Raw genomic sequence first — 10073 nt, forward strand, 5'->3', positions numbered from 1 at the left:
CCTTTTCTTTTCTTGTTTTTCATCTCTCTCTTCTTTTTGTTTTTCATTTCTCTATGTTGGTTGGATTCTTTCTTCTTTCATCATTTTTTTCTTTTTCTCTACTTTCTCTTGTCATCTATTTCTCTTCTTGTTTTGTAATTTATTGGCTTTGTTATTTTCTTTCAATAATTCTATTGGTGTGAAATTTTTTTTTGTAATATTTGATTCTTCTTGTATGATGGTTTGGTTCTCTCTCTTCATAGAAGATTTAGGTCTTGTGATACAGATATAAAAAAAATACATCAAAGATGATTTATTATAATGAAAAATTATCTAAAAAAAATTCACTTTTTTAAGAGTCAAAAACAGATAACTCACAATGTTACAACATTTTTTATATAAAATCTAAAAACTAAATATATTTTGAGTAAAATTAAGATTTTTTTTTGTTATTTGTAAATGTCACATGATTTTTTTTTTAAATAAAATTTATCTTCTATCAAAAAAGCCATGCATGGCATAATAAAAGAATTAATTTCACTTACGTTAGTTTTTTTTTTAATAAACTAAATTGAGTTGTTGAATATTTGAGGAACAAAATTTACTTATATGATTTTTTGAGGATCATTTTAAGTATTAATCATAAAAAGAATAATTTAGTTTTGATGTGACAATGTAAAAAAAATTAAATTTAAATCTAATCATGTTTTATGATAATCAGTATATGATCATTCAAATAAACAAATATGATTGAATAAGCCTATACAATTAATCTAACTATTCCAATTTCATGATTTATGAGAAAGGTAAAAAATATTAAATCTGATTTTAGACACACCATACGAGCATCTCTTTTTGGTTAAAAAAAAACTATGTTAAGTGTCAAAATCAGATATTAATATAAAATATATATTAAAATATAAAATATATACAACAACAATAAAGTCTTGTCCCACTAAATGGGTCAGCTACATGAATCAAACGACGTCATTGTGCGCTGTCATGTATCATGTCTACAGATAGACCGTTTACATGTAGATTTCGTTTGACCACCTCATGGATGGTCTTCTTAGGTCTTCCTCTGCCTTTCACCTCTTGTCCATCTTCCATCTCATCTATCCTCCTAACTGGATGTTCTATCGGTCTTCTTCTCACATATCCAAACCACCTGAGACGCGATTCAACCATCTTTTCCATAATGGGTGCTACTCCAACTCTCTCCCTTATATCTTCGTTTCTTATTTTATTCAATCGCGTATGATCACTCATCCATCTTAACATCTTCATCTCTGTCACACTCAGCTTATGTTCGTGCTCTCCTTTAGCCGCCCAACACTCCGTACCATAAAGCATAGCCGGTCTTATAGCGGTGCGATAGAATTTACCTTTAAGTTTTAAAGACACTTTTTTGTCGCATATAAAACTAGATGCACTCCGCCATTTTGACCAACCTGCTTGGATCTTATGATTTACATCCTGTTCAATCTCTCTATTATCCTGTATGATGCACCCAAAATACTTAAAACTTTTAACTTTTCGTAGGATGTTTTCTCCAATCTTCACCTCTATATTAGGGTTTTTCCATCTCCGACTGAACTTACATTCTATATATTCTGTCTTGCTACGGCTTATGAGTAGACCATACACTTCTAGAGCTTCTCTCCATAACTCCAACTTCTTATTTAGGTCTTCCCTTGACTCTCCCATAAGGACGATATCATCGGCAAAAAGCATGCACCATGGCACAGGCTCTTGGATGTGCTCTGCGAGTACTTCCAAGACTAATGTAAAAAGGTATGGACTTAAGGATGATCCATGGTGTAATCCTATACCAATAGGAAATTACTCTGTCACACCACCTTGAGTCTTCACACTAGTTGTGGCCCCATCATACATGTATTTAATTGCACGAATATATGCGATCCTTACTCTCCTCTTTTCTAAAACCTTCCATAAGACCTCCCTTGGTATTCTATCATACGCTTTTTCCAAATCAATAAATACCATATGTAGATTTCTTTTATTACTACGATACCTCTCCATCATCCTTCTTAATAGGTATATCGCTTCAGTGGTAGACCTGCCTAGCATAAATCCAAATTGGTTCTCTGTTACTTGTGTCTCTTTTCTCAACCTCCGTTCTATCACCCTTTCCCATAACTTCATGGTATGACTCATAAGCTTGATCCCTCTATAGTTTTCACAACTTTGTATATCCCCCTTATTCTTGTATATAGGTACCAAGGTGCTCTTTCTTCACTCATCAGGCATCTTCTTTGACCTTAAAATCTCATTAAAAAGCTTGGTTAACCAGTTGATGCCTTTTTCTCCAAGGCCCTTCCAAACCTCAATCGGGATATTATCAGGTCCTACTACCCTGCCATTTTTCATCTACTTTAGAGCCTCTTTTACCTCGAAGTATTGAATCCTTCGATAGTAGTCAAATTTTTGATCTTCTTCCCTTGTGCATAACCGACCAAGGCTCGGAAGAGTCTTCTGTCCCTCATTGAATAACTCGTAGAAGTAGCTCTTCCACCTTTCATTAATCTTCTCCTCTTGAGCCAACACTTCTCCATCCTTATCCTTTATGCACTTAACCTGATCCAAATCTCTCGTTCTTCTTTCACGGCTCTTTGCGATTCTATATATACATTTTTCTCATTCTTTCGTGCCCAAAGACTGGTAGAGACCCTCATATGCTCTTGTTCTTGTTTCGCTTACAGCCACTTTTGTCTCTTTCTTAGCCGCCTTATATTTTCCAGTTATTTGCGTTGCGGCATAAAAACCACTCTTTAAATCACTCCTTTTTTATCTTTATCTTTTCTTGTACACTCGCATTCCACCACCAGGACTCCTTGTCTCTTGGCCCTATTCCTTTAGATTCACCAAAGCTTTCTTTTGCTGTTCTTCTAATAACTTCTACCATCTCCCTCTACATCTCTTCCGCGCTTCCATTCCTATCCCACTTTGCCTCTTCTCCTACCCGTCTTAGGAAGCTTTTTTGTTCCTCACCTTTCATCCGCCACCACCTCGTCCTTGGGTTCTTCGTATGATGTCTTTTCCTCAACTTTTGCTCCATGCGAAAGTCCATGACGAGCACCCTATGTTGTGTTATCAAACTCTCTTCCGGGATAATTTTACAATTAATGCAAAATTTCCGATCGACTCTCCTCAACAAGAAGAAGTCGATTTGAGAGCTTGTCATGCCACTCTTATAGGTTATAAGATGTTCGTCTCTCTTTTTAAAACATGTATTTGCGATGAGAAGATCAAAAGTTGAGAAAAAGTCCAAAATAGTTTTACCCTCGACATTGATCACCGCGAAACCATGACCTCCATGAATACTCCCATATCCAGTCACTTCTCTCCCAACATGGCCATTTAAATCTCCTCCTAAGAAAATCTTATCTCCCAAAGGTATGTCTTGAACCAAACTCTCTAAATCCTCCCAAAACCTTATCTTGTGCTGTTCGTCCGAACCCACTTGCGGTGCATAGGCGCTAATCACATGGAAAGCACCTCCCTCCACCACAAGTTTGATAGAGATGATCCGATCTCCCACCCTCTTGACATCCACTACGTCCTTTTTCCACTGCTTATCCACAATTATTCCAACCCCATTCCTATTCTTCACATTTCCTGTATACCAAAGTTTGAAACCAGAAGTATCCAACTCCCTAGCCTTCGCACCAACCCACTTTGTTTCTTATAGGCACATAATGTTAATCTTCCTCCTTGTCATGGTGTCCACCACCTCTATGGACTTTCCTGTTAGAGTGCCTATGTTCCATGTCCCGAATCTCAACCTTCTATCGCTTCGACCTTTACCTTTTCCTTTTCCTTTGTGAACTAGCTTATTTACCCTCGTCTGTTTACAAAAACGCAAGAACCCTTGCTCATTTAACACTATATCCGGGCACCGTTGCAGCAGCTCTTGCTCATTTGACACCGTACTCGAGCCATACAACGCGTTGTTTTCGGGCAACGACCTAGCTTTAGCGTAATAATAATGTCTTTGATTTATGTCATGGGGATTCGACTATATTTTTATGTTGGTTGTCGAAGACCTAACACAACACTCCTCCTTTATCTGGGCTTGAGACCGGCTATGTACCACAAGTGTAACATAGGCGGAGCTATTAAAATATAAAATATATATTAAAAATAAATTAAAAATATATATTTACACATAATATTAAAAAGAAAAGTCTTTAAAATACTTTGGGAGGTCAAGTGGACCTAGTAGATTTAAGACCAAAATAATTTCATTTATTTAATTTGTTTTTGTGAAATTGTCTAATTTTTGCATGTGATGTGACTCACCTTACTCCTTTTCCTCTCACCCTCTTTCATTGCCTCATTTTCAGTGTTCTTGTTCTCTCTTTGTTCCCTTCCACAACACACACACACACACACATTAGAGAAAGAGAGAGAAATCTACAGAGCCAAACGACCACTTTGTTGTAATCTGGATTCTCTAACATTGTTACCCTTCTGATCCTCATGTGTTGCACCATACATCCCTTTGAAGTATCGCGTTATTATCATTCTTAATTAATTAATTAATTAAGGCTCCATCATTTGGGCCTTCATAATTCACGTACGTACATCTTTCTTTCCTTCCTTTTCAATTAATCTCATCATTTTTGTTGCGTAATTATGTGGAGAAATTAATATATAATATAGTAATCTACATTGTTTATTCAAATGATAATTGTTTTTTGGATTTGTCTTCTTCAAATGCATTAGTGTGTATGTGTTCCTCTGATCTTGTAAATGCAAAACATTGGTTCATCATTACGAGCACCCATTTGCTTCTCTCTAATTCTGAGGACAAAATTTACTGTTAACTACATTGAGGAATAATACTCCAATTATAGTATTTAAAATTTTTTTAGTTTGACACTTGATTTTCAATACATTTTAGTTTTTAAGTTAGTCATGAACATTTTTAGTTTATTAAACAAATAAGTTTTTACATTATTAGATTTTTTTACTTAATTAAAGGCTAACGAAAAATTGCCTACTCAAATCACTTATATTAACGTTTATAATTTTTAATAAATTTTACGTGTTTTCTTAAATAACAATAGAAATTGATTTAACTAAATTTATTTTTTTCATCGGAGAATTTGACATAAAGACGAATTTGTCTAGCAATACAAAATATTAGGAACCAATTTGCTAATTAAAATTTGTTGATAGCTAAATATTCAACTAAAATTTTGTTGAAAATTAATTTGGATCTTACTCCATAGATTAAAATGTGTATCCTTTTTATCCCTTGCATGCATGAACTTAATTGCTAACGTTGTGCATGGTTTGTAACTTACCTTCATTTTATAGTGAAATTTATATATATTTTATAGTGATAATTAAACTTTTATTTATCATTTGAGAGGATTTTTTTTCCAATATTGTACTTGGTAGACTTATAACTTCACTAAATAATGATTTTGATAGGAAAGCACTATGAAAAGAATTATATAAATTATTTTTAATAGTGTTTTTCGAAATGAGTGAAAAAAACATTTGTTGATAGTTACATTATTAGAAAATGTGTTGTTCATTTATAATTTTTCATTATTTCATGAACAAATTCTTTTCTAATGGACTAAGCCACATATTTAAGTTGCATGAATTTCATTTGTTTATCCCATATTGTTTTGAGAAAATGCCATAATATTTTAGTAGTGTTTAGGAAGAAATAAAAAATTAATTCATGAATATCCTTATTTTTTATATTTTTATAATTTTAAGATTAACTACTAAATTAATTGCTCATATAAAATATATGTTAAAATAAAAAATATACATTAATTTATTTAAATAATACATATATTTATACATAATATAAATATATAATAATTGAATTGATAGTTAATTTTCTGTGTATGTATATGTATCTTTTTTGTTTTCTCCATCTTTTTAGTGTATGCTAATTAATACAGGCTTCAATGTTCCAACTCCCAACATAAATTTCATCACCAAATATATTTTGAATATGTTTTTTTTCTTTTTATAATATGTCAATTTTCTTAAATTTGTTAATTGATATATCAATTTTGGAGCTTCAGCCATGAAACCACTTGAAGGGATAAGTGATGATGTCAAAGGAAGACTTGCATGCTATAAAGAAGATTGGACAAAGGGATTTAAATCTGGCTTTAGGTAAATCAATTTTATTTTTGGACTTGGGAAACACATTGCATGAATTGGCTAGAAAGTTTTCAAATAGGAAAAGTATATATAAATAATGAAAATACTAAACAATGTGAACAATGGAATATCGGATATTCATTTCACTAGGTGTGCGGATGGTTATTCTAATATTAAGATTTAGGTGAGTAATTTAAAAGTGTAGTGTGTTTTTATTTGATTGGTGGTTATTCATGTTATTCAAGAAAATTACTGGTTACCTAACATAACCTTTGAAATATTGTTGTGTGATTAATTAATTTCAGGATATTTGCTCCAACTTTCTACATATTTTTTGCTTCTGCTATCCCCGTAATTGCTTTTGGGGAACAACTTAATAAGGAAACAAGTAAGATTCTTTACTTTGGTTTTTTGTAAAAATATGCAAGTAAAAATATAAACGAAACATATGGTTAATTGATTACTTTGGTTTTTTTGTAAATAATAAGCATGGAATATTTGATTATATAATGCAGATGGGAGCTTGGGGATAGTGGAATCATTAATATCTACGGGGCTTTGTGGAATTATCCACTCAATATTTGGTGGTCAGCCATTGTTGATTGTTGGTGTTGCTGAACCCACCATTATAATGTATCATATTATGTTTCAGTTTTGCGCATCAAAACCAGATTTCGGTGCCAAACTCTTTTTGCCTTGGGCTGCTTGGGTTTGTGTGTGGACAGCATTATTTCTAATTGTGCTTGCAATTTTCAATGCATGCACAGTTATCTCAAGGTTCACAAGAATTTGCGAGGAATTATTCGGAATGCTAATCACTGTCCTTTTCGTTCAACAAGCTGTAAAGGTATAAATCGAAGAAAATCTTATGCCTTAAACTGTTCAAATTGTGATGTTGATGGTTTGATGAACCAGAAAGGATTAAAAAAGAAAGAAAAATAAATTTTTTTCATTGTCGAAGAGAATGAAAAATTCCTTTTAAAAATATTTGTTAAGTTATTACATCTTATATACTATGTACTCTTTATGTATTTTTACTAAAAAAAATAATTACAACAGTTATTGATAAAAAAATAATCTAAATAACTAAAAAACAATTAGAAACATTCCAAATAAATAATAAAAGGAAAAAGATTATTGAAGTAGAGAACTGTTTTTGTGTAGCACAGGGTGTGTTGTACGAATTCCTTCCAGCTGAGGGCGGAGATGGAAACTCAGAGGATTCAAAATTCCAATGGAGATACATAAATGGCTTACTGGCTGTGATATTCTCTTTTGGGTTACTTCTGAGTGCGAAGCAAAGTAGAAAAGCAAGACATTGGCGATATGGGACAGGGTGGCTAAGAGCTTTAATAGCAGATTATGGGGTTCCATTGATGGTGGTGTTTTGGACTGCATTATCGTACACAAAACCAAGCAAAGTTCCATCTCAAGTTCCTCGCAGGTTGTTTTGTCCACTGCCCTGGCAATCTGAATCTCTCTACCACTGGACAGTAGTGAAGGACATGGGCAAGGTACCCATCTTTTATATTGTGGCGGCGGTTATACCTGCTCTCATGGTTGCTGCTTTATACTTTTTTGATCATAGTGTTGCTTCCAAGATGGCTCAGCAAAAGGAATTTAACCTTCAAAAACCTTCTGCTTACCACTATGATCTTTTCTTGCTTGGACTCATGGTATATATATATGCTCTCTTCTATTTTATTTTAATTTTCATGCATTCTCGTTGTAAATCAAATTACATAACGGTCAAAACTCAAGCGCAGTTAACTTCTTGTGAAGTTGATAGCTCAGAGCCGTTAGATGATAATTTAGTCAAACTTAACAAATTATTTAAAGGCTCTCTCAGCTATTAACTCCACATAATAATAATAATGCACATTAGCAAAAAGTAGTTCCCTTATTTATTGAGTGTGTAAATAGAATGTGACTGGATGATAGATTATTTTGTTTTATGTTTAATTTAGACTCTACTTTGTGGTGTTCTTGGGCTTCCTCCATCAAATGGAGTCCTTCCTCAATCACCAATGCATACAAAGAGTCTTGCAGTTCTTAATAGGCAGGTAATAAATAATAGTTAAAGTGTTCATCTTTGGCAACTCCAAATTAAGTCATCAACTCATAATAATAACAATAATTCCATGAATTTGTAGATTATCCGAAAGAAGATGGAGAAGAAAGCGAAAGAAGTGCTTAAGAAACAAGGGAGCCACGCAGAATTATTCGGCAGGATGCAATCTGTGATTATAGAAATGGATGCAGATCCTACTGTAAGTTTTACCACAAATTCACTTTCATCAGTCACTAAAATTCTCTAGTTATTAATGAACACTTTTGACTTGGTGTAGTTTAAAGAAATGGAGAAATTGAAAAAGGCAGTGATGAAATCTGAGGATGAGAAGGAAGGTGAAAAAAATGTAGAAAGTTTTGATATGAAACAAATAGAGGAACATCTACCTGTGCGTGTTAATGAGCAAAGGCTTAGCAACTTGTTGCAGTCTCTTATGGTTGGGTTATCAGTTTTGATGATCCCCATCATAAGAAAAATACCTACATCAGTTTTGTGGGGATATTTTGCTTTCATGGCCATTGATAGTCTCCCTGGCAATCAATTCTGGGAAAGGTTCTTGCTACTCTTTATCCCAAAAAGTCGCCGCTACAAGTAAGTATTATAATTTAAGAATTTTTTAAAATAATTTTAATATTGTATTTTTTAAGAAGTATAGTAAATTTAGTGATAATTGATTTTGTGCAGAATTTTGGAAGGTCCACATGCAAGTTTTGTGGAGCTGGTACCATTCAAGGTGACAGCATTATTCACAGGGTTGCAATTGGTGTATTTCTTGATTTGTTACGGGATGACGTGGATACCAACGGGAGGAATACTGTTCCCTTTGCCTTTCTTCCTTCTCATACTCATTAGAGAGCATCTCCTTCCTAAGTTCTTCAAAGCCCAACATCTTCATGAACTTGATGCTTCTGAGTACGAGGAAGTTGCTGGTGATCCTACTGTTTCTCAAATGATACCACTCATGATGGTACGCTTCATTTATATACTATGCTTCTTTCAACTTTTATATAGCATCAGAAGCATTTAAGTATTTAAGTTGGAAGATGAAAACATTTGTTTTGTACAGGATAACGAGCAGGGTAACACGGATGATGAGGATGATAAGTTAGGTTTGGGTGCAGAGATATTGGATGAGATGACTACTCACAGAGGAGAGTTGAAACATAGAACTCTAACAAGATTAGATAGAGAATCCCATTCTCATTCTGAAGAACCTCCTCATCAACAATAATGCTGAAGTCTCACTACTCTATTGGCTTTCTTATAATTAGAATTGATCATGATGTGAGTGGAATCCTATCAAAGGGGATTGGAATGCTCAAGTTTCTTCAAATAAAATACAAAGGATTCAACCATGGGAACTATAAAGAAATGCACATAGAGATGAGTTGAGTATTGAATTAGGTTTCAGTATATTATAGGAAATTAAAAAGTATATTAGAATATTCTCGAGTTTGACGCTCGGTTTTGTTCATTACTTGGCCATCACAAATCCCAGATCAGAGGGAAAAGAATAAGAGTTCATGTGATATGAGAAAATTAAAAGGGACAAAGAACAAGAAGGCGATGTTTTATTAAACCAAAAAAATCTGGAGTAGATAATTATTTTAGTCTGAAATTTTTAATGTATCCAGACATTATGTTACTACTACATGACTAATAAATATCATAATTTAGTGGTTAGTAATTTGTATTTATATTTACAGGTTTTGCATATAATAAATATATAATTTACATTAGTTTTACAAACATAAATCAATACATTTGTATATATATTTTTTAAAATTTGTACACATTAATTAATAAAATTATTTATTAAAAATAATTTAATATTTATATTGAATAAATATTAATTAAAATTACT

General features: G+C 33.0%; 1 protein-coding gene across 1 annotated transcript; it reads left to right on the plus strand.

The window, feature by feature from the left end:
* Positions 6713–9849, plus strand: LOC107647497 (probable boron transporter 6). The gene is made up of 7 exons (XM_021105845.1): positions 6713–6985; positions 7308–7814; positions 8106–8201; positions 8292–8408; positions 8487–8800; positions 8894–9176; positions 9276–9849. The coding sequence occupies exons 1-7, from the start codon at positions 6770–6772 to the stop codon at positions 9438–9440; spliced, it is 1698 nt and encodes a 565-aa protein (XP_020961504.1). The 5' UTR covers positions 6713–6769; the 3' UTR covers positions 9441–9849.

Source organism: Arachis ipaensis, chromosome B06 (assembly GCF_000816755.2).
Source record: "Arachis ipaensis cultivar K30076 chromosome B06, Araip1.1, whole genome shotgun sequence".
Taxonomy (NCBI): Eukaryota; Viridiplantae; Streptophyta; class Magnoliopsida; order Fabales; family Fabaceae; genus Arachis; species Arachis ipaensis.

Coding starts and splice junctions, on each gene's coding strand:
- LOC107647497 (XM_021105845.1), top strand. CDS start 6,770: ATGTATCATATTATGTTTCAGTTTTGCGCATCAAAACCAGATTTCGGT. Junction 7,815..8,105: donor TTTTCTTGCTTGGACTCATG/GTATATATATAT, acceptor TGTTTAATTTAG/ACTCTACTTTGTGGTGTTCT. Junction 8,409..8,486: donor AAATGGATGCAGATCCTACT/GTAAGTTTTACC, acceptor GACTTGGTGTAG/TTTAAAGAAATGGAGAAATT.